Consider the following 24,972-nt stretch of genomic DNA (forward strand, 5'->3'; position numbering starts at 1 on the left):
AAAATTCTCTCTTCTTAGGTGATCCTATGTAGTGACAATTTGGGGATTTTGGTTTCTTTAAAAATACAGACATAAGAATGTACTTTCAATTTAATCCCAGGTGTGGGATGTGGGGCTGCTTGGGACTGTCCACAGCGGCTGACCATGATTTGCCTCGGGCTCTAGCAGAAGCTTGGTTTTGCCAGCTGCAGATAGTTTTTGCAATTGTGTAACATTTGGAATTATGAGAACTTTTCAGAGGGTATATAAATGCTAAAGCCCCAAAGGCAGTTGTTGGTCATTTAGGGAGGTTGGTTACAGTTTGTTTGTAGTCATGCTCAAAGAAGAAACAAATGAAAGAAATTAGATTCAGGGACCTTCCTAATTCCTCTCTCCACTCTATCCTTTTTCTCGCATGTATAATGTTAGGGGATGAAACTGGGAGGGGGAAGATGAAGGGGGAAGACAAGGGGGTGGGGTTTAAAGAAGAACCTACAAAATAGCAAAGACCAGCTACATTCAGGCTATGTTAAGTTAACTGTTAAAGCTGGTACTCCATGTGGTCAGAGTGGATATCCCAGAAATGAGGCAAAACCGAGCCTACGCATTTCTTATCTAAGACATAACCGACAGCTGCTTCTATTCCATCAAGGCCTGTCATCATACAGTAGGCATTTTAAGGTTCTTAAAATTTAAAGAAAGGCCACATTTGCTAAAGCAGAGGCAGCTTTTTGATAACTTATTACTGGTTTCTTTAAATTTGGTTATTGGGCTGTTGTGATGGCTCAGCAGGTAAAGTGGTTTGCTACCACACAGGGCAACCTGAGTTTGATAACTGGAGCAGACATGTTGGAAAGAAAGAACTGATTTTAGCAAGTTATTATCTGACTTCCACGTGTGTGCTGTGCACACACACACAAATAAATACATGTAAACAATGAATTTAAAAAATAAATTTGTTTATCAATAAATCTTTACTACTTATTTGAATTATAATGGAAAGGTCACCTAATATTGCATTGTGTTTTTTGGTTTTTTGGTTTTTTTCGAGACAGGGTTTCTCTGTATAGACCTGGCTGTCCTGTAACTCACTTTGTAGACCAGGTTGGCCTCGAACTCAGAAATCTGCCTGCCTCTACCTCCCAAGTGCTGGGATTAAAGGCATGCGCCACCACCGCCCGGCCTAATATTGCACTGTTAACAGTTCCTTCTTATCAGTTTTCAGTGTGTACTCTGTGTGCTGAGTGCCCTGGGAGAACAGAAGAGGTTATTGACTCCACTTGGACTGAAGTGACAGATGGTTGTGAGCTGCCATCTGGGTGCTGGGACGCAAACCGTGCTCCTCTGGAAGAACAGCCAATGTTCTAAGCCACTAAGTTGTCTTTCCCGTCTCCCCCTTTATCATTTTAGTGTGGTTATAATTTAGGATTTTCTTTACAATGCTTATAAAAGTAATGCATACATTTATTTTCATAACATTTTACTTAAAATACTGCATTTTAAAAACCTTATGTACAACCTTAGGTACAATCATTGGTAAATAATGACTATTGGCCTAGGATTCCATTTCTTTTCCCGTGTCCATACTAGGCAGGTGCTCTGCCGCTGAGCTATAAACCTCTCAGCCCCTTCCACATGTGATTTCTGTACCGATAATTCCTTTGTCCAGGTAAATTGAACAGTTTGGCCAAGTAGTATAAAGGTTGATAATGTGATTTTTTTTTTCCTCTTTCTAGTGGAGAGGCACAGAAAGAAGAAAATCAATGCTGGGATAAACAGAATAGGAGAACTGATCCCATGCTCCCCTGCTCTGAAACAGGTAGGTGCTCCCTCCTCCCCCTGCTTTGAAACGTCCAATGTTCTGTGTTTGCCCAACCCTCACCCCCGAAACACGTAGGTGTCTACTATATTTCCTTTTGCTGCTTGTTAACAAGCAGTGCTCTCAATTATTCAATTATATTTGGTTTTTAGGATGGCTTTTTATTTCCTGCCAATTATTGGGGGTAGGGGTGGGGGGTGTTCAAGTTTGTAGCCTCGTTTTTCATTTGTTTCATTTTGTATATTCTTTAATTTTTCTCGTATTTCTAATAATCTCCTAGTACACTTTTCTACAAGTCAAATGTACCATGTGGCTGCCAGACTATCGTGCCTTTCTTTCTAAAGAGTTGCTAAGGCAGACCCATGGTTAGAGTGATAGGAGCTACTGCATTTCCTATGTTGCTTTCCGATCATTAGTGTTCTTTATGCTTTTAAATTTCCTGCCTAAGCCGGGCAGTGGTGGCGCACACCTTTAATCCCAGCACTTGGGAGGCAGAGGCAGGTGGATTTCTGAGTTCCAGGCCAGCCTGGTCTACAGAGTGAGTTCCAGGACAGCCAGGGCTACACAGAGAAACCCTGTCTCGAAACAAACAAACAAACAAACATTACCTAGAGTCTTCTAGGATTTTTGACTTGTTCCTCATGCTCTGTACACAGGCTTCATCTTCATTATTCTCCTGCCTCAGCATCCTCACAGTTGGAATTACAACACTACATCTGGCCTCTCCATTGCCTGTCAACTCCAGTTAGTACCTGTAAATCTTAGTGTAATGATACTTTTCCCTAGTGAAGGAAATCTTGGATTTTTTTTAAAAAGCAAGGATAAAACAGAGTCATTGAGCACAAAACAAATAATTCAAGTTATATGGAAATCATGAAAAACTAGAAGAAAATTGATATCCCACTTTCAGATTACGGCCACTAAGAAAGTGATACACACATGTGTAGACACGGCCTTACCAGCAAGTGTCAGCTCCAGTTTGGAAACCGGCTTCCTCCGGCTTCCTCCGGCATCCTCACTCTCACTAGTTGCACATACTGAACGCCTGGCTCAGATCAATCGTTCATGCGAGCACTTCTCCTTAATGGCTGAGTAAGACTCCTTGACAGCGGCATATAAGAACTTGTAGTAACTTTTAAATTAACTTTAATTAAATCACGTATAAAATAAATACGTGTACATAAGTAAATAATATCAAAACAGTAAGCATTAACATTCCCCCTGCTTTCCAGCCTTAATACAGCTTTCATAGACAACCATTCTCAACTGTTTTCTTTTGATACTTACTCTTTCATTTCTTAGTTTTCTGTATCCTTTTTAAACTTATAAAATTGTGTGTGTGTTTGCATGTATATATGTGTGTGTGTGTGTGTGTGTGTGTGGCCTACACTGATGTGAAGGCCAGAGGAGGACATGGGATGTCTCCTTTACCACTGTCCATATTTTAAAAATATAGTACTTTTATTAATTCTTTGTGAACACAGTACACAGTATTTTGATCATATTCATCCCTGACTCTTTCCCAACCCCTCCCCATCCCACTCCCTCCCCCAACATAATGCCTTCTTTGTTTTTTTTTAATAACCCTTTGGGTCCAGTTCATGCTGCCCCTGCATTCATGGGTTCGGGATCACCCATTGGTTAGCTCACTCCCCACCTTAATCACGCTCCAAAGGACCAACCACCCAGCTCTCTGTTCCTGCTCCACATCACTGGGCTATCTGCAGGGGTAGCCTTGCCCGGCTTCTTATATGGGTTATGGGATTTGTTTTTAGTCTTAACCAGTCAGTCTCTTCTTTTTATAAAGTTTTTCTTATTCTCCACCTAATGGCATATGCTTATTTTATGGATTCTTACCCCTAACTGTTGTATGGGCTTTCCCTGGAAATTGCCTTCAGTTTTTGTTGGCCCCCACTCCCCATTCACTCTTCCCCCTTCCATTTAGGTATTTTGTCTAAATGATAATGTTGAGCCTTTTTATTTAAATGCTTAGTGACATAGGAGATTTCGTTTGTTTGCTGCTTGCTTCATTCTTGAGAATGAGGCACCCAGAAGCCAGCCAAAGTTTCCCTGCCTTTTTAACTGTATTCCTGAAGAACCCTATGGTAGTGTGTTTCAGTGCAACTGCCCCTCCCCCAGCTCAGGAAATTACTGACCCTGGTGGCTGCCACCAGGACTGCAACTCTATTTCCTGTCCACAATTCACATGCTTCCCCCCGGGTCACCTTGTAAAAAATGACCAGAGAGATTTGTAGGCCAGGTGTGAGCATTGTGGGGAATGTGGGTATATGTGGAGGTGTCTTAAAGATGTCACTGGACCGCTTCCCCTGGGGAGTGGCAAAGGACCCTCCATCTATGTCTTGGGGACACTCAAGGCAGACTAGGGCTGAGGCAGCAGTTCCTGCTACCTGTTGGGTACAGGGCCAGAACTGGCTTGTTGGTGCTGTTCTCCCAATTTTCCAAGCCTCCGTTTCCTACTTTGCCAAGTGGAAACAAATGTGCATCATCCTCTGGCTCTCGGAGCTGGGTCTGAGCATGTGCATGGACTGTACTTAGCGCCTTGGGCAACCTCATCTTCTTCCTGGGATGTACTGCCTCACTTCCCACCCCTTCTTGCCCTAAGAGGCGCTCTGAGCCTGGCCTTGGTGCTCACCCTGTCTTGAGGCAGTGCTATAAGAAAAAAGTTTACTCTTATGGATGAGATGAGTGGACAGAGCTATTCAGGTGGAATGCTGATCCAGTGACCAGCACCCAAGCCTGTGCCTGCTCATAATGGTTTCCTTATGGAGCCCGCCTGGCTTTCCAGATACAACCCCAACCACTCCTCAAATCACACGGGGGGGGGGGGGGGGAGGGGGATGGGGGAGGGGCTGATGATTCAAAGATGCTTCCTTGGTACCTGGTTGCCCTGTCCCTGGCTCAAGGGTAGAAAAAGAGCCTCAAGTGAGGCCATACAAAGCAGTTACACCAAGGGCATCTCTTCCCATCCTCTAGTCCTAGAGGCTTGTCTGACCTGAAGGACAGACAGACACAACACCAGGTCTCACCCACTCAAATGGACTAAAATTCAAGCATCCTGGGTTTCAGCCTGGGTGTGGTAGAGACCTGTTCTTAACTGTGAGACTGGCTTTCTGAGGGAACTGGCTTTAAGATGTCTGCATAGCCCTAACCTCATACTCCTCCAGAAGAGGGGTCGAAATACTTATTCTAGGGAGAAAGGTTGGAAGAAAAGAGAGAATTTACTAATAAAAGAGTTAACAGCTTTTTACAAAACCGGATCAAATATGCTTGAGTTTGGCCCTAACTGTATGTTTGGTTTTCCCCAGGAAAGCCTCTGTCAGTCTCTTCCGTAGGAGTAGAAATGGTGAAGGAGGGTGTGAGCTTGCTTGCTGGAGTTCTGGCTGCTTCAGGGACAGGGCTAGAGGTCCTGGAACTGTATGTAGCACACAGCATTTGCTTTGCCTTGCTAGACTCAGGAGCCTTCTCTTGACTAGTTGGAACAACTGTCCCCAAGGTTGAAATTTTCTAGTTCAAATTTTAGAGAAAATAAATTTGCTTTATATGGTTAAAGCAGGAAACAAGTTATCCCATTGGCTGAGGATATGGGTATGGGAGGGACCTGGTATCACTGCTCCTGGAGGCTTCTCATCCAGCCCCTTATTGGCACCCTCCTCCAGAAGGGCCATAGTGGGTGCTTCTCCATGGTGAAACTTGCAGGATGCCAAGACTGGATCCGCTTGCTCTACCACATTTCCTTCCTTGACACTTCAGTCTCCTTTCATCCCTACCGAGTGGATTAAATTTCTATAAATGTGTAAGACTTTTTGTTTGCTTAAGTTTTTGTTTTGTTTTATGTTTTTAAAAGTAGACTGCTCCTGATTTCAGGAGTACATGTTGGAGGCTGCCTAGTAAAATCTTACCTTCTACCTACTCCGAGCTTTTACTCCTGGTTCTTGTAAGTTCTTGAAGAAAGGAATCGTAACCATTTCACTTTTTAGCGTCTAGTATGTGCAGAGGAAGTCAGTATTTGGTCCCCAGAGCAGAGCAGCTAGCAGGTTGTTGTGTTCCCAGCCTGCTGTCTGAGTAGGGGCAGGTGGCTGAGCATTATCAGGTCCTACTGTTATTCTGATTTTGTCTTAAGGAAGGACAGTATTAGTTTTCTCTTTCTGATTTTGCAGTACCGGGATTTGAAACTAGGGCTATACATACTACATGGGCACTCTACCACTGAGCTATACCTCCAGCCCCTGGTTTCTTTTTCAAGTAAAAGAAATCTTTTCTAGTTTCCTAGGTATGCATATTGGGTCTCTGTAGTGACTCAGTCGAAGGAACCCAGAAGTGAAGCTTATAGAATCAAACCACTTCGTCACAGCAGTGAATACATGAGAGAGCAATAAAGGCCTGGCGACATTAATACTATGCACTTTGTCAATCACAACCACATGCTTAGTAGTCAAAAGAAAGAAAATTGGAGTGACCAGTGGGTAGCTAAAATGCTTCTTAGTAATAAACTGGCAAGTAAAAGAAATAGTCATTACAGAGTCGAGACCAGGTGAAATCCTTGAGTGTCCTCTGCTGTGCCCACCTTATTCCTTTGAGACAGGATCTCTCGGTGAGCCTGGAGCTCACAGGTTTTTTCATTTTATTTGATGGGTTTGGTTTTGGTTTTGGCTAGACTGGCAAGCAGCAAGCCCCAGCAATCCTGTCCTCTTTGCTCTTCACCCTCAGCGCTGGGGTTACAGGGCCACACGTGCAGATTGTAGGGATCCAAGGTCAGGGCCGCATGCTTGTCAGCACTCTTACCCATCAAGCCGACTCCCCCGCAGCTCCGTCTGGTTTTTAAGGAATATATTGGCGCAGATTATTTCTGCAAGGATACGCATGCAACCTCACAGTGATTGCTCTAGGACAAGGTCTGGAGAGCGAGAGCACAGAGAAATGCTACTTTTCAGGGTTTATCCCTTTATATTAATTACATTTTGCCACATACACATAATGTTTTTATTCTCTGTGTGTGTATGTTTATGTGCTATGTACACACATGTGGAGACAGAATCAATGTTGACTGTCTTCCTTGGTTGCATTCCACCCTATTTTTCCGAGACTTGCTCTTACACTGAACCTGGAATTCAATGATTCAGCTAAACTGTCTGACTGGTGAGCTCCAGAGATCTGCCTATCTCGGTCTCCCAATGGTAAAATTATAGACATGTTCTGCCGCGCCCCATGCTGGCGGTCTGAACTCAGGCTCACACGTGCATGCAAGTACTTCCCCCACTGACCCATCTTCCAGCCCCCACATTGTGTTTTCAGTCTTAAAGTTTATTAAGACTGTGGCACTCGAGAGATGGCCTGCTGCTCTTGGAGACACCCAAGTTCTGATCCCAGCACCCAGCAGGCTCACAGCCACCATGACTCCAGCTTCTCAGGATCCAGTATCCTCTTCTGAGCTCTGTAGGCGCCTGCACATGGTACTGTCCCACACACAAAAGCACGCAGTTAGAAATAAGCCTTCAAGTGCTCTGATAGAAAATGAAACCTTTAAAAAGAGTTTAGAAATGGGATCTAGCGAGAGTGGCACCAAAACTCAGTCAAGTGACAGTCCTTCCTCAGCCCGGTTTTTAAGGTACTTTGCGGTTGTGGTTATCAGTGCAGTAATACTGAGAAGGCCCTCCCTCTGTGGCCTCGTTTCCAGCTAGTCTTTTCAGTATGCCTCATCCTTCAGCCCTGTCTTCACACACACCAGGGTCATCCCTGCCTGGATGCCTTTGCTTTCTGAGCCTGTGATCTGCATCTCTTCCTCCACATAGCCTCAGGGGATGCTTCCCCCTCTTCAGGTTTTACTTGGGTGTCGCTTTACCAAGAGCTCCCAAAGCTCCCTCTTCAAAAGCAGTAAGAGCAGGAAGAGCGTCTCAGGACAGGCTCCAGTAAGAAAGCAGTGAGAGTGTCTCAGGACAGGCTCCAGTGAGAAAGCAGTAAGAGCGTCTCAGGACAGGCTCCAGTGAGAAAGAGTGTCTCAGGACAGGCTCCAGTGAGAAAGCAGTAAGAGTGTCTCAGGACAGGCTCCAGTGAGAAAGAGTGCCTCAGGACAGGCTCCAGTGAGAAAGCAGTGAGAGTGTCTCAGGACAGGCTCCAGTGAGAAAGCAGTAAGAGTGTCTCAGGACAGGCTCCAGTGAGAAAGAGTGCCTCAGGACAGGCTCCAGTGAGAAAGAGTGCCTCAGGACAGGCTCCAGTGAGAAAGCAGTGAGAGTGTCTCAGGACAGGCTCCAGTGAGAAAGAGTGCCTCAGGACAGGCTCCAGTGAGAAAGAGTGCCTCAGGACAGGCTCCAGTGAGAAAGAGTGCCTCAGGACAGGCTCCAGTGAGAAAGCAGTGAGAGTGTCTCAGGACAGGCTCCAGTGAGAAAGCAGTGAGAGTGTCTCAGGACAGGCTCCAGTGAGAAAGCAGTAAGAGTGTCTCAGGACAGGCTCCAGTGAGAAAGCAGTGAGAGTGTCTCAGGACAGGCTCCAGTGAGAAAGAGTGCCTCAGGACAGGCTCCAGTGAGAAAGAGTGTCTCAGGACAGGCTCCAGTGAGAAAGCAGTGAGAGTGTCTCAGGACAGGCTCCAGTGAGAAAGCAGTGAGAGTGCCTCAGGACAGGCTCCAGTGAGAAAGCAGTAAGAGTGTCTCAGGACAGGCTCCAGTGAGAAAGCAGTGAGAGTGTCTCAGGACAGGCTCCAGTGAGAAAGAGTGCCTCAGGACAGGCTCCAGTGAGAAAGAGTGTCTCAGGACAGGCTCCAGTGAGAAAGCAGTAAGAGTGTCTCAGGACAGGCTCCAGTGAGAAAGCAGTGAGAGTGTCTCAGGACAGGCTCCAGTGAGAAAGCAGTAAGAGTGTCTCAGGACAGGCTCCAGTAAGAAAGTGTCATAGATCAATGACAAGTTAACCTGGCAGTTGTGGAGGCTGAGAAGTCCAAAACGAAGATTCCAGCCCGTGGGCTGTACACATGACTCCACAGTTTAAGTAGGAGCTCCTCTTGCAGAGGACCTAAGCTGGCTCCCAGTGCCTCTGTCAGGCATCTCTCGACTCCAGACCACTGGGAGTCAACACCTGCAGCCTCCTTGGGCACTCGTGTGCTTAAACCCACACAAAAACACAAAGATCATTAAAAATAATAAAATCTTAAAAAACTAAAAAGTTTCTAGTCCTAATTATGTACAGAGAGAAAGATCACCACACTTCTTCTCTTTTTGAAATAATAAATTATTGTTTATGTATATGTGTGAGTTTGTGTACACTGGGTAAATGCAAGACATTGCAGAGCCCAGAGAGGTTGTTGGAGCCAATGCAACTGGAGCTACATGTGATTGAGAACTCCATATGGGTACTAGGAGCCAAATCTGGGTCCTCTGCAAAAGCAGTAAATGACCTTAACTGCTAAGCCACCTTTCCAGCCTGTCTCTTCTTATAAGGGTGCTAATCTGCATTGCAGTGTTAGCCGCTGAACCATCTCTTCATCTCTCCTTCTTCTTGTAAGGGTGCTTGATCCCACTCAGAGCCCTCTCAGACTTCAGCTCCACATGCCAGCACATCACAGAACAGAAGTTGTACGTGTAAATTGTGCAGAATGTCACAGACGTTCAGTTCACACTGCCAGTATAGGCTTCTTCTGTATCCTCCTTGGTTTGCCTTTGGACTGCTTCTTGTGTGTCATGCAAAAATCTTTTCACCCAATTTTGTGTGTGTGATTTGGGGGGTTGTTTTCTGATGGTGTGTGTATGTGTGTGTGTGTGTGTGTGTATGCATGTCATTCTTCAAAGCATCTTGGCTTTATTTGTATTGTGTGTGCAAGCACGCCTGTGTGTGTGTACTTGCCTGTGCGTGTACACGTGAAGGCCAGAGTACACTGCTGATGCTGTTCCTTCTGCTATGTTTTTACTTTGTTTACTTTTTAGATTGGTTGGCCTAGAACTCAATGTAGACAGGCTGGCTTTGAACTCAGAAAGCTGCTTGCTTCTGCCTCCTAAGTGCTGGAATTAAAGATGTGGGAACCACACTCATGCCTTTCACTCTCCTTCCTGAGATAGCATCTTTCACTGGCTTGAGGCTCCCCTATTGGATTAGGCTAGCTGTCTCCACCTTCCCAGAGCTGGAATTATAAGTACGTGACACCATACATTGCTTTTAAAATTTATCTTCAGCAAATTGAAGTCAGTTCTTCATGCTTTTGCCCATATTCCTAGATCCAGAACTGAGCCTGACACATAGCAAATGGTTAGTTGCTTAATAGATATATGAACAGTAGAAGCTTTTGAACTTCGTGTCTAATTTGTATTTTTAAAAGTTGCGTATCACATCTAATAAAGCTATCACATTTTACATGTCTTCTTACAGGTGTTACCTTTTATTGAAATGTTGAAATTGTTACTTTTCTGTTGCAGAGCAAGAACATGATCCTGGACCAAGCCTTTAAGTACATAACAGAGCTGAAGCGGCAGAATGATGAGCTCCTGCTCAACGGAGGGAGCAGTGAACAAGGTGGAGACTTGGCCGAGTCTTGCTGTCTCCTGTTTGTGTTGCAGTGACATGCATTGAGGACATGGAAAACTCCCCCAACCCTCAACTCAGAATAGGCTTGCCTTCAAGCACCGCAGGGGAAAGCATTGCAAATGAGATCACTGTAGCCGAACTCCTCTCCTTCCTCTGGGGTTAATTTTAATCTTGTACAAACATGTAGCTTCAGTGTTGATTACTTCTGGGTATTTCATGTTGGTCTAAGTCATGGACCTAATGGTGTTAAATCTCCGCTGCTCCACTTGGATCTTGCAGTTAGGAGGCTCTCGGAAGATGACTCACAGAGGAGCTGTGTTCGTGGTGACTTATAAACAATATTAGAGGATAGATCTGGGCCAGGTTTTAACAATGCATTGACTCAGAAGACCGAGTATTCACATCATAATTGGTTGCATTAGTATAAAGTGTATATTGAACTGCCAGGTCATTTAAAATGCTTGATTTTTAGGTGTATCTTTCTGTGCTGTGAGTTGCGAGTTTTCTACCAACCAGCATTGGTGAGAAGCTGAAAGGAAACGCTTCCAGCCAGTGTAAAGCTCAGGGTGGGAGGCCGGTTGGGTGGCCTTTATTATGGCTCTGAAAAGAACAGAGGGTTTCCTGTGACAAACCTTAAAAGGAGGAGTAGACCACCTTAAAAGGAACAATATTTTACTAATGTTGGACTACATTTAAGTATGCTACACTGCTTGCACTGGGCAAGAATAGTATTGGAAACCCTTCCAGGAGGGCGGCATTCAGAACTCTTCCCTACACTCAGTTAAAAAGCTGCTTTCCTAAGTCAGCTCTCTTTTAATGGTGCAGACTACCCTTGTGGGTGCTTCCATCAGACAGCTAGATATATTGGTATTTGCAACATTGTGAAGTACTCCACAAGATACTTTGAGGCTAGAATGATCTTTAGACTTCCAATGAAAGTTCCTTTGCTTGAGAACTCAAGGCTAGGCCAAGCAAGTTACCTTAGTGAAAAGGGAAGCTAATGACAAACTACCAAGCACATGCAGCTCAGAAAAGGCCTAGCAGCCAGGTCAGGGTGGGGCAGAACATGGAACAGCTTCAGTGGCTCTCCTGTCATCTCTGTTGTGATCACAGGTTCTTGGGTTCTTTCTGTGCATATTTTCTATCCACTACCTGATCCCTGTATTGTTTGCTGTTGTTCTTTTGGTAGAAGATAGTTTGTTTCATTTAATATATAGTAGAGGACAGTACCTTCTTAAGGATCGACAGTGGCCAAAGGAACCATTCCTGTAGAACACAGTCAAAGGCTGAAGGCAGACAGTGGTCAAAGACCACTGTCCCAATCTGTATTGGAAGCATGCTTTATGCTAAAGTTGACAGAAAAGACAACTTCCCCTTCAGAACATACTCCTGTCCAGAACATATCAACATGCTCCTGTCCAGAGCATATCAACATGCTCCTGTCCAAGAACATATCAACATGCTCCTGTCCAGAACATATCAACATGCTCCTGTCCAAGAACATATCAACATGCTCCTGTCCAGAACATATCAATATGCTCCTGTCCAGAACATATTAACATGCCCATTTTGATAGACTCCTAATGAGGGGGACAGTGTTATTCTCTTATTCTTCATCAAAAAGCTTCTAGCCAGATAGTAATCTTACAAGGTTACACAGACACACACACAGACACTATTATAATAGTCATCTTACAGTTAGTTCAGAATGTCACATCTTCACCTAGGGCTACAGATATGCGATAGATCCCATCCCTTTGACCAAATATCAGAGCCCTGCAGTTGTGGTCTTTGTTTAAAACCTGTTGGTTATGAGAAGGGCTCATCCCAATGACCTCCAAGCCTGCTAATATCTGCCTACCTACCTACCTCACATTACCTCCTTAAGAGATGAAACCCGAAAGCCATTTTAGGTGTTCGGCATCTAGATAGTCTGGCTGCTTGGGGCTGTATTGGGTGTAGAAGGACTTAAATAAAGTTTATGTTCCTGCTGACTTTGAGCTATATGGAGTTTGATTGCTGCAGGACCATCTGAGGATGAATTGACTGTAAACAAGAGGAGAAAAAAAAATAATACTGTGGGCACACAAAGTCCAAGACAAATATAATCACCACTAAGATTATAACTATGAAAATTCAGAGGTCCAGCTCCAAAGCCGTTTGCCAAAAGGGATGCTAGTGTCTGGCATGGTTTGAACCTGGTCTTGTCAGTCAGATGGAACATCAGCAGAATTAAGAATTATACCAATCAACCTTGATAATAACACAAGTGTCCATGTGAGGATATCTATAACATGTCCTGGCCACCCTTGGACTATTACTATGTCAGACTGCTTTGAAAAATGTCCCACAAATTGGTGGATTTGAGCTGAGGCCTAGTTAAGAACTGACTCACAGGGTTACACCTCAGCATTCTGTGTCATACTATTCAGAGCCTGTCAGTTGTGGTAACCCTATACTTGGAACCCTGAACAAAGAGGCTTTTAGCTTATCACAAGCATGTCACAGGAATTAGCCTGTCTTCCCTGGTTTTACCTGTTAGCTGTGTTACTGGAAAGGTTTTGATTCGGAACTTTGAGACTTGTACGCCATAGGAGATTTTCAGTGGTTGGCCTTTACAAGTGTAGAGTTTAGAAGGAATTTTTTTTGGGGGGTGGGGGATTGAGGTACCACTCTAAGAAGAAAACCTTACAGCAGCAGAGAGCTCCTGGTTCTGCTGAGGCATCTGAAGGCGAGAATTGGAATTCAGTGGCTTAGCACATATAGTTTTGCTTAAGTTGTTGTAATTACTGACATTCACCTATATTTTTACATCTTTATTTCTAATATTTTAGCTGAAGAAATTAAAAAGCTACGGAAACAACTAGAAGAAATCCAAAAAGAAAATGGCCGATATATTGAATTATTGAAAGCAAATGACATATGCTTGTATGATGACCCCACAATCCACTGGAAAGGCAATCTGAAAACCTCAAAGGTGTCTGTTGTTATTCCAAGTGACCAGGTCCAGAAAAACATCATCGTTTATTCCAACGGGAGCCAGCCTGGGGGAAACAGCCAGGGGACAGCTGTTCAGGGAATAACCTTTAATGTTGGTCATGGCTTGCAAAAGCAGACCGCCAATGTGGTGCCAGTGCAGAGGACCTGCAAGCTTGTGACTCCCGTGTCTATTTCTGGAGTTTACCCTTCTGAAAACAAGCCGTGGCATCAGACTACAGTGTCTGCGCTGGCTGCCAACCAGTCTGTTCCCCTTTGTCTTCCCGCTGCCATTTCTGCTCAAAACATTCTCGAACTTTCTACTTCTGAAAGCCAATCAAGTGTGCTGGGTGCCACTGGTGGCTCAGTGGTCACCGTTTCAGTTGGCCCTGACCCTCACCCACATCGTTCCTTGAATACATGCCTAAATGATCAAAATGCTTCAGAAAATAACAATGCACAGGAGAGCCCCAAATCATCAAAGAAAACAGTCACGTGTGTCTCAGGCATCTCCTCCAGCAATTCAGCAGCTGCCCCCGAAGTGCACCATGAAAACAAGTCCAGCCCGGCAATGCAGGGCTCCAGCGCAGATTCGCAAAACACCCTTGTGTCAGTTACCACCACAGTGTGCTCCCAGCCTCCCAGATCTACAGGTGGCTCTTCTCCAGTGAGTGGTAGCAAGACTGTAGACTCACCAAGTACAGCCACAGTGGTGGTGCCAGCCCACACTGCAGTAGCAAAGAGTATCCTCCCAGTGAGCAGTCTCTCTGCAAACCCTTTGGAGGGTGGTTGGACTCTTTCTTGTTCTCTGCCTTCTTCAAGTGTCAGTGCTTCAGAACTAAAAAACATCAGCAGCCTTACCCGAATCTCTTCAGCCGGAAATACACAGACAACGTGGACTACACTGCATCTGGCTGGAAACACTATTCAGCCTGTAAGCCAGCCACCATCTTCTGCTGCAACTCCAGCATTAAATGAGTGTGGTACCAGCCCTACCCCAAACAACCACAAGCACGTGGCTACAGGCATCACCCTAAATAATTCTCCTTCAACAGATGGGCAGCCAGTTGAGCAAGTAGTGGTGACTTTGCCTTCGTGTCCACCCTTACCTATGCAACCACTAATTGCCCAGCCACAAGTTAAGTCTCAGCCTCCCAAAAGTATCCTTCCTTTGAATTCAGCAATGCAAGTGATTCAGATGGCTCAGCCAGTTGGGTCAGGTGTCACTGCAGCTCCAGCTAACCAAAATGTCATCATTCTTCAGCCACCAAGCACAACCCCATGCCCAACAATGATGAGGGCAGAGGTTTCCAACCAAACAGTAGGTCAACAGATTGTCATCATACAGGCGGCTAATCAAAACCCATTGCCACTCCTCTCTGCTCCCCATCCTGGTCCTGTTCGACTGCCTGTCAATGGAGCCAGTGCTATAATAGGGTCTCATAATTCAGTGCAAAGTGTGCCAGCCCCACAGACTTTTGGAGGAAAGCATCTTGTCCACATATTACCAAGACCTTCCTCTTTATCCACATCTAACTCAACACAGACTTTTTCTGTTACCATGTCAAACCAACAGCAGCCTCAAACCATTTCTTTAAACGGACAGCTCTTTGCTTTGCAGCCTGTGATGTCCTCATCAGGAACTACAAATCAAAGCCCTATGCAAATTATTCAACCCACCACCAGCGAAGATCCAAATACCAATGTTGCCCTGAACACATTTGGGGCTTTGGCCAGCCTCAATCAAAGCATATCACAGATGGCTGGGCAAAGCTGTGTACAATTGTCTATTAGCCAGTCTGCTAATCCTCAGACTTCTGCAAACAGTCAAACCAGCCCTGCTAACTGCGTTTCACTAACAACAACTGTAGCAGCTACCATAACAGCAGATAATTCAGCTACACCATCCACTACTTACAGTCTTGCAACAACTTCCTCAACAAACACTGTCACTTGTTTGCCCTCTACCATGAAATCAAAAAGACTGAGCAAGAAACCAGGTGCCAAGAAACACTTAACAGCTAACAAGCCAGCATGTCCCCTGAATTCAGTCAGAGATGTGGGCAAGATAGATGGCCCCAGAATAAACAGCTCAGCAGAGCCATCATGCAGTGATGGACTGCTGGACAGCCTCCCTATTGGCTTATCGTCTGTTGCTGTGTCCCAGGCAAAGAATGTTAGTATTTCTGCTTCACATACTTTGGACGTTCTGAATTCTGAATCAGTAATCCCTGACTCTGATCCCAAATCTAAGTCAACAGAAGACTGTAGCTCACCTTCCCAAGAATCTGAAACAAATGAACAGCTTGTATTGGCGCCAGCAAAACCCAAAGATTCTACTCCTATTTTACAAGAGACATCTCAGGGTACACCACCATGTTCTGTAGCATTGTCCAGTGATATGAAATCCTGTACTTCAGCCAACGTGTTGACTCCATCTCCTATCGAATCCCAGAGTTTGGTTTCTCAGGTTTCTGGTCTGTCATCCACTACGAGCACGTCAAGCACTGACTGTATTTCTGAGGTAGAAATTGTGGCAGAACCTTGCCCAGTTCAGCAGGATTCATTGGACACCATGCAGACAGCAGGGCCTTTAAAGGGGCAGGGACTAACTATGTTGCTGTCGGATCTTGCTAAAGAAAAGGACCTTCAGAAGTCATCTATCTCAGTCCAGATGGAGCATCCTGACTTTTCTCCAGAAAGTTCTAAGATAGGTGATTCTAATGTTGATTTGCCTCCCAAGCAGGAACTGCTACTGATGAGCGATGAGAGAGACCCGCCACAGCCCCACTCCTGCCTCCCTGATCAGGAGGTTCTCCATGGGTCTTTGCTCACCAGTAGGCAGGCTGACTCTCCTCTGTCAACCAGCTCTGGCAGTAGTCGTAGTTTCTCGGTTGCATCCATGCTTCCCGAAACAGCTCGAGAAGATGTGACGAGCAGTACAACATCTAACACGTGTGATGGCTGCACCTTTGCAGAGCAAACTGACATTGTGGCCCTTGCCGCAAGAGCCATCTTGGACCAGGAGAGCATTGAGAAGGGAAGGCTTGGCACACAGGCTGATGTGAAGGAGGTTACTCCAAAGCCTTCTGAAACCTCTTTAGAGGGAGACCAGCCCTTTAAACCACAGATCCACAAGGAGACGTGCACGGGACAAGCTGACCCAACACCAAATGAATTTAACTCTCAGGATTCTGTGGAAGTGACAGTTGATAGGCCTCTTGAAAAACCAAGCTGTTCTCTGGGAATTAAAGGATCAAATGCCCCCATACAGGTGTCAGCCTCTCAGCCACCAAGTCTCACCCATCAGAATAGCATCAGCAGCCATCCTCTGGTCAGTTGCACAGGTCTATCGCAGAGCTCAGATCAAACTTCTAATCCTGTGACGGTTAATATGACTGTTTCATCCAGTTCTTATGGCAGCCAGCCTCCTGTGCCACCTCTGATGACAGAATATCCCCAGGAACAGCTGAACAGCATGGCTAGCGCCATACCAAACCCACAGGTTCAAGAACCGCTTTCAAAGCCCAGTCATGAAAGTCGTAAAGATTCTGCAAAGCGCACTGTGCAAGATGATCTTTTACTATCTTCGGCCAAACGTCAGAAGCATTGCCAGCCAGCCCCTCTCAGGCTTGAAAGTATGCCCCTGATGAGCAGGACTCCAGACAACATTCCTGATCAAACTCAAATGATGGCGAGTCAGATCACCCCTAACTCTTCAAACTCAGTTGTACCTGTTAGCAACCCAGCACATGGAGATAGCCTTGCACGGTTATTCCCACCTAGTAACAACTTTGTGGCTCCTGCATTGAGGCAGACGGATGTTCAGTGTAATTCTCAGCCTTCAGTTGCTGAGCAACAGCAGCAGCAGCAAACCCAGGCAGGTCAACATCTGCAGGCACTGCAGCAGCATGTACCACCTCAAGGAGTGTCTCATCTGCACACCAACCATCTGTACATCAAGCAGCAGCAGCAGCAGCAAGCAGGGCAGTTAAGAGAGAGGCATCACTTGTATCAGCTGCAGCATCATGTGCCTCATGCAGACAGTGCTGTCCACTCCCAGCCCCATATTGTGCACCAACAGAGAACTCTACAACAGGAAGTTCAGATGCAGAAGAAAAGGAATCTCGTTCAGGGCACTCCTACATCTCAGCTATCCTTACAACCCAAGCACCATGGGACTGACCAGTCAAGACCCAAGAGTAGCCAGCCACATCCTCACCATCAACAGATGCAGCAACAGCTGCAGCAACACTTTGCAAGTTCCCAGCCAGAGAAGAGCTGTGAAAACCCTTCAACTAACCGGGGCCACCATAGCCATCCCCAGAACCACCTCAATCAGGATGTTCTACACCAGCAACAGGATGTTGGAAGCAGACAGCAGGGTTCTGACCACGTATCTGGGCATAATCCAATGCAGAGGCTTTTACCATCAAGAGGCTTAGAGCAGCAAATGGTGTCCCAACCAAGTATTGTGACTAGGTCTTCAGACATGACCTGCGCTCCACACAGGCCAGAGAGAAACCGAGTCTCCAGTTACTCTGCCGAAGCACTCATTGGAAAGTCATCTTCTACTTCAGACCAGAGAATGGGCATATCGATTCAGGGTTCCAGGGTTTCAGACCAGCTTGAAATGAGAAGTTATCTTGATGTTCCCAGAAATAAGAGCTTGGCACTTCATAATATGCAGGGTCGCATGGATCATACTGTCACCTCAGATATCCGCCTTTCTGATTGCCAGACATTCAAACCAGGTGGAGCCAGCCAACAGCCCCAGAGTAATTTTGAAGTACAATCTTCAAGAAACAATGAAATAGGTAACCCTGTGCCATCACTGCGAAGCATGCAGTCCCAGGCTTTTCGAATTAGTCAAAACACTGGCCCACCACCAATAGACCGACAAAAACGATTATCTTATCCACCAGTTCAGAGCATCCCAACAGGAAATGCTGTCCCACCAAGGGACAGTGAGAATACATGTCACCAGAGTTTCATGCAGAGCCTGCTTGCTCCTCACCTTGGTGATCAGGTCATTGGGAGTCAAAGGTCACTCTCTGAACATCCAAGGAATACACAGTGTGGTCCATCTTCAACAATTGAGTATAATTGTCCCCCAGCTCGTGAGAGTGTTCATATCAGGAGAGAGAGTGAAAGTCAGAATAGGGAGAGTTGTGACATGTCTTTAGGTGCAATTAACCCCAGGAGCAGCACTTTGAATATTCCTTTCTCGAGTTCCTCTTCCTCGGGGGATATTCAAGGTCGAAACACCAGTCCTAATGTTTCTGTACAGAAGTCCAATCCCATGAGGATTACTGACAGTCATGGGGCCAAGGGCCACATGAACCCTCCTGTCACATCCAACATGCATGGGGTTGCAAGGCCAACTTTGCCACACCCATCTGTGTCTCATGGGAATGCTGACCAAGGGCCTCCTGTACGGCAGGCTAACTCTTCAGTTGCCCAGAGATCAAGACATCCCCTGCAGGACAGCAGTGGCTCCAAAATCCGCCAGCCTGAAAGGAATCGTTCTGGAAATCAAAGGCACAGTAACGTCTTTGACCCAAGTCTTCCTCATCTTCCTCTCCCCACTAGTGGCAGTATGATTCTTGGACGGCAGCAACCTGCTGCAGAGAAGAGAGGAAGTATCGTTCGCTTCATGCCTGATAGTCCACAAGTACCTAATGATAATTCAGGCCCTGACCAGCATTCATTGTCACAAAATTTCGGTTTCCCTTTTATTCCTGAGGGTGGCATGAATCCACCAATAAATGCTAATACTTCCTTCATTCCACAGGTCACTCAGCCTAGTGCCACCCGAGCTCCAGCTCTCATCCCAGTAGATCCCCAGAACACTCTGCCTTCCTTCTACCCACCGTACTCCCCTGCTCATCCTACTCTGTCCAATGACATTTCAATCCCTTATTTTTCTAATCAAATGTTCTCCAATCCTAGCACAGAGAAAGTGAACAGTGGAAGTTTAAACAACCGATTTGGGTCAATTTTATCTCCTCCCAGACCTGTTGGCTTTGCTCAGCCAAGTTTCCCTCTTCTCCCTGAGATGCCACCAATGCACATGGCCAACTCTCACCTATCCAATTTCAATATGACGTCATTGTTTCCGGAAATAGCAGCGGCTCTTCCTGACGGCTCAGCAATGTCACCTTTGCTTACCATAGCAAACTCCTCTGCCTCTGACTCTTCCAAGCAGCCCTCAAACAGACCTGCTCACAACATAAGCCATATTTTAGGTCATGACTGCAGTTCAGCTGTTTAAAGCCAGAGAAACTAACTGTGAAGGTTTGGGTTGAAATGATAACTGTTCTGTACACACATGTGCACTGAGAGAGCTTATGTGGGTGTGTGGCTTTGTATCAGATAACCATTTTTCAGTTAGCTTCTGACTACAAGGAAGCCATGTCAGAGAGGATGCATACACTGGGGTTGTCAAAGCAATCATCTTTCATTCCTGAGTGATATGCTTTCTTTAATCTTCTAAGTGATTTACCTTTCCAAGTTTGATTTGTAATCGTTATTCCCTAAGTACTAATCAGCCAGAAGTTGAGATCTTGGCACATGCTGGGTGGTAGGTGGGAGCTGAGATCTTAAACTCAGTTGCTGAGAAGTTATAAAATAGACAGTTGAGATGGCTAAGTTGCAAATCCAAAAGTAAAAGCAACTTGAAAGAAATCGTGATTCATCATAGGTGCTTGCTGATGTCAACATCTAACAGTTCTAAGCCATGAATGGCGAGTAATGAATTGATAATGAGTTGAAATCCCATAAGTAAAAATATCAGACAGATAGAAAATAAATGAAATGTTTGGTCAGCCTTCATCCAGAGCTTTGATATAGAGACTTCTTTCTTAATTATAATTTTTAATAAACTACCTAAATTTCCTGTTCTTCAAAATAGGGAGCCACATTCTCCTTTAATGTGCCAAGATTCTGTAAAGCAAAAGTCTTCCTCAGACAATGAGCCTTAAAAATATGAAGCTAAGACAAAATACAGAAATGTTTTCCACTTAGTACTTAGGTTTTGCCTTAGGCCAAAGAATAACAGCAGTTGTATTGTGGGTTTATCTGGTGTCAGTTAGTGACCAGTGCTTCATCGGTTATGTTGATTTAGTATTCCCTCTTCATTCTATTTCTTTGGTCTTCAAATACATTAATTCACAATCACTTAAGTGTTAGAACTGCTCAGTAAATGTTGTGTTTAGAAGATACATTTGAGCCTTTCAGATACTGCAGAGTAGAGTTTTAAGCTGTCTCAGTCTTTTCATTTGCTGATTATTTATATTAAATATGACATTGTAAATTACATTATTGTCCTTCATAACAGTTATAATAAGAAAATGAATTCATTATTTTTCTTGTAGGTATGAAATGGTGCTTCACAAAAATACCTTCACTATGTGTGTCTGCTTGTGAGTGAGAGTGGGTGTGGAAATGATTTTCAGGTTGAGACTGGTCCTCACTGTTGGAGATGTGTGTCATATACACATGTGTATTTATCATGTTGCACATGGTAAATGGATATAATCTTGTCTCAGTTGGAAATAACCCTAGAACAGCTGTCTGCAAACGGGCAGTTGAGGCTTGCTCTAGAGCGCCGCTTCTCAGTCCTCCTAACGCTTTAACCCTTTAACTCAGTTCCTCATGTTGTGGTAACCCCCAACCATAAATTAGTTTCCTTGCTACTTAGTTTTGCTACTCTTAGGAATTGTAATGTAAATATGTGATTTTGGATGGTCTGAGGTGACCCCTGGGAAAGAGTCATTCAACCTCCAAAGGCTGAGAGTCCCTGTTCTAAAGCATAGGAAAACGTTTTTTTTAATTCTCTCAAACATTACATCCCAACTGCAGTTCTCCAGCCCCATCCACCTCCTCTCTTCCCCAGATCCAGTCCAGCGTGAGAAGTTACACAGGGCTGGGCACAAACCCTCACGTCCAGCCGCATGAGGTGACCCAATGGGAGGAAAGGGTCCCCGCTGTAGATATTTTTTTAACCCCAATGAATTAGTAATGAATTTTAAACATATACTGAATCTTGAGAAGTTAAAGCTAAGAAGAAATTTGTACTGAATCTTTTTTAAACGTTTAAACTCAGCTTTTAATTGTAGCTACACTCTGTTAAAAACTGAATAGAGGGAGAGGTACACAGAACTGCCCGCCCGTTGGCTGGGCGGAAGCAAGCCCAAGGACCAGCAGAGGTTTCAGCTTTGAAGGTTGGTTTGTTTGGTTTTTTGTTTTTGTTTTTGTTTTTTTTTTGGGGGGGGGTTGCTTTCTTTTTATAGTAAAAAAGCCACCCGGCGCCTGATCAGAGCAGTTACCACTAAATGCCTTTCTAAAGGCTCAGCAAAAGGATCCCTTATGCCTGGTCACCTGTTTTACCCAAACCCCTCTGTTTCTGCTGCCCTTGAAAATCACCCTTCCTGGTGAACTAGGCAAACCTGTGTTTCTTTCCTGCGTAGCATTCCTGGGGGGTAGAAGAGAACTTCACAAGTTCATTACTTAATGTGTGAACACCACAGTAGGAAAGCTACTGAGGGAAAGAGAACATTTATCAGTTGCTTTTAGGCAAAAATTCATCGTTTTCTTTGTACTTGAAAGGTCCAATCTGCCAGCTTCTCTAAGGGCAGTGTTCTGTATAGCCAGTCACCCCCGTCCCACCAGCTCTTCTTGGTAGCTGTCTTGTCGCATATGTATCCTCACATCATGGTGGCTCTTGAGTTCTGAAGGACACACTTGCTCAGTTTGAGCTAAGATAACATGGCATGGACAGAGTTCAGGTTTAGGTTCTGTTTCTGAGACAGGGATCTTGCCACGTTCTCCAGACTAGCCTAGAATTCCTGGGCATACGCAGGCCTTGTACCTCAGCCTCCTAGGTTGCTGAGACTAGAGGTGCACTCTGCCTCCATGCTGAGAAGTGCCACCTGAGATAGCAGCGTAGGAGTCCTAGAACCTGTTGCCATTTTGGGTTATTCTTGTTTGGCTGACTGACTGCAGCTCAGCTCTGCCCTGAGAGAGCACCACTGCACCAGGGCTCTGATGGTGAGAATACTGTACTGTGATGCTCTCTGGCTATCAGCCTTTTGTGACCATCTAGAGAGAGAGAGATGTAAAGGTCAGCAGGTAATTAGGCTCCTGCTCACATGTGGCTCTGAGGAAAGACAGTGTATTTGTGTGTTAGATAGCATTTCATACGCGGGCTCAGATGAGAAAGAGTTCTCACTGTGCTCTTGCCTGGTTTAAAAGTCTGGGTACCTATCATGACTGCTTCCTAAGTGAGGGTCATTGATTGGATCATTTTGTTCTAACTATTGATCACATAGAATTGGCCAAAGTGCTCAGTTCCTCTCAGCATTCCACAGGAAGTTCTAAGGAAGTGGAGATTTTTCAGATTTCTCTATGTAACCTTCTTCAATGAGTTTGTTAAATATGTCAATCACAGGTGAAGTAAATCCATTTTAATGTTTTTAATAGACGTTGGGTTTGTACAAGTCTTATATTTCTTCAGATGTTATAGATTTGATTTTACTAGAACAGCTCTGAGATGCCAGATGTCACTTCCTCTCCGAGGGGAGGGCAGGATTTCCACAGAGGTGTGATTTTGGAAGTCTGAGGGATCCAAACTCTGGGTTGAGAGGTAGAGATATCTGCTGCAGTCACAGGACCAGATCAGAAGTATGTGGAGCTACAATGAAGGCTAGCTGTTTAAATCAGCCTTTTTAAAGCACACGGTTGTTTAAGCATTTTTCAGGGCTTCCTTTGCCTTCTAATATTAACCATCTCAGAGAGAGGCTAAAACTTACACTCCAAAGAAGATGTAGAAGCACCTTCTAATGGGACATTTAAACTGTTAAGAAAGGACTGAGACTTGCTTCTTCTTGGCCATACCTTTTCTCCACACAGGAACACAGGCTCTTGGGCTCTTTTAGCTATTCCACATCAAATAGATGGCAGGCAGCCTGGCCCTGCCCTGGGATAGAGTTCTCCCTGAGTTAGGATGTGATGGGGCCAGCCTGTTAGATCACTGTGTAGTAGTGAGACCCAGGTTTTACCTTTTGGCAACCCCTATGCCTCTTTCTTAAAAGGCAACAATTCCTCAAAATGCCATTAGTTTAAAGCTTGACTTAAGAGATTTTTGTATGTGGGAATAACTACATTCCTTGGCTCGGTGGATTTTCCCCCTGTGGTGGAAGGAAAGGTAAAGGTGATGCCAAAATGAAATAGCCTTCAGTTCCTATTGACATGAGAGTCACAGCAATCCTGTCATGTGGGTACTGACTACCTGGAGGAAGTGTGCCTGTGGCTGATACATATGTAGGGCAACAATTAGCAAATGACCAGAGACACTAGTGTGGACTTGCTCTCTGATGATTTTGCAATATGTATATGCAAACTAGCTTCTTTTAGAGATTCCTTTCCAGCTTTGTTTCCCCAAAGTTCTACCAAAAAGGAAGGTTTTGTGTTTGTTTGTTTACTTTTTTTTTTTTCTTAACTGTGCTCTGTGTTCTGCTCCTGCTGTGCTGAATTCTCCTGTAGTGTTTTTAGTAGCTCCTGTGGGGCTCGCAACACTCAGATGGAGCCAGTCCAGACAGGCTGGGAGACCACACCTAGGGCCTGGGACTCAGAGCTTCTGCTTCTGATGACATGCCTCTGTCCTGGTACTGCACTCCACTCGAAACTGTGCCTCTGATCCTGAGACATATCACCCAGCCAGCCCTGTGTTGCAGCAAAGGAGCTTCAGGGATGGCGCATGCCCTGTAGCCAGACGCCTCATAGACGACAAGTACAGCCGATGCTCCTCACTCTTGCCTTAGCACCCCTGAGCCACCGCTGACAGTCACTGGCGAGTTGTGTAGCTGAGCCTGTAAACAGAGCTTATGTGACAGGCAGTCCTTCAACGTCCTCTTTCTACATTTGCATACACTCTACCTGGTCATCTTTGCTTTGGGCGCATGTAAGTTGTCAGGTGCTTCATAAACACAAGTCAGCCTAGGTTGAGAAGATTGGGCAAGTTGTTCTGGAAGAATGCGGAACCCACCACAAGGTTCTGAGACGTGGGTAGACCTCTCTTGTAATGTAGCACACTTTTTTTAAAAAAAAAAAAGTTAAAACTTTCTGGGCCCAGTTGTGTGTACAGCTGTACGTGCATTATCTACTAGGAAATTAAAGCTCGACCCGTTTAACTTTGTCCTCACATTTTCTGAGACATCTCTGCCCTCCCTCCTGCTCTTGAAGTCTTAAAGTCATTTTCACCTGCAGGGCCTCTGAGCACAGAGCTTGACTATAGTGGTGAATGTGTGGGGTGTTGAACTGTTAGCTTCCAAGAAGGGACCAGACAGTGTGGCTTAAGATGCTGCAGTCGTGTTACTGTGAAGGAAAATTCTTCCACTTTCAGCAGGGTGTGTGTGTGTGTGTGTGTGTGTGTACATGTGTGCTCGCATGTGTGTTCATTTTGGCTTTTTAAAAATGTTGAAAATCGAGGAGAACGTGATTACCGTCACAGGTTATTTATAGATACACTGGGCGTGATGCTTACGTAGGCAAGCACCGGGGAACATGACTTCAGTGCTCCGGTCATGTGATGCCTTGTCTATGCCCCAGCCAGCACTCTGCTGGGCACTGTGTCCTATAACTGTAAATCGCCTGGTTTATAATGCTAACGGAAA

The 24,972-nt window shown here is 45.1% G+C and overlaps 1 protein-coding gene across 2 annotated transcripts in view; it reads left to right on the forward strand.

The window, feature by feature from the left end:
* Positions 1-24,396, forward strand: part of Usf3 (upstream transcription factor family member 3) — a 52,270-nt gene extending 27,874 nt beyond the window's left edge. For both annotated transcript variants that reach the window (XM_021184405.3, XM_029470300.2), the window contains 3 exons: positions 1,716-1,798; positions 10,213-10,309; positions 13,156-24,396. In XM_021184405.3, the coding sequence (XP_021040064.1) occupies positions 1,716-1,798; positions 10,213-10,309; positions 13,156-19,571 (6,596 nt within the window). In that variant the 3' untranslated portion in view covers positions 19,572-24,396. The remainder of the gene's footprint in view (positions 1-1,715; positions 1,799-10,212; positions 10,310-13,155) is intronic.
* The last annotated feature ends 576 nt before the right edge of the window (positions 24,397-24,972 follow it).

The sequence above is a fragment of the Mus caroli genome, unplaced genomic scaffold (assembly GCF_978045245.1).
Source record: "Mus caroli unplaced genomic scaffold, Mus_caroli_1 scaffold_17, whole genome shotgun sequence".
Classification (NCBI taxonomy): domain Eukaryota; kingdom Metazoa; phylum Chordata; class Mammalia; order Rodentia; family Muridae; genus Mus; species Mus caroli.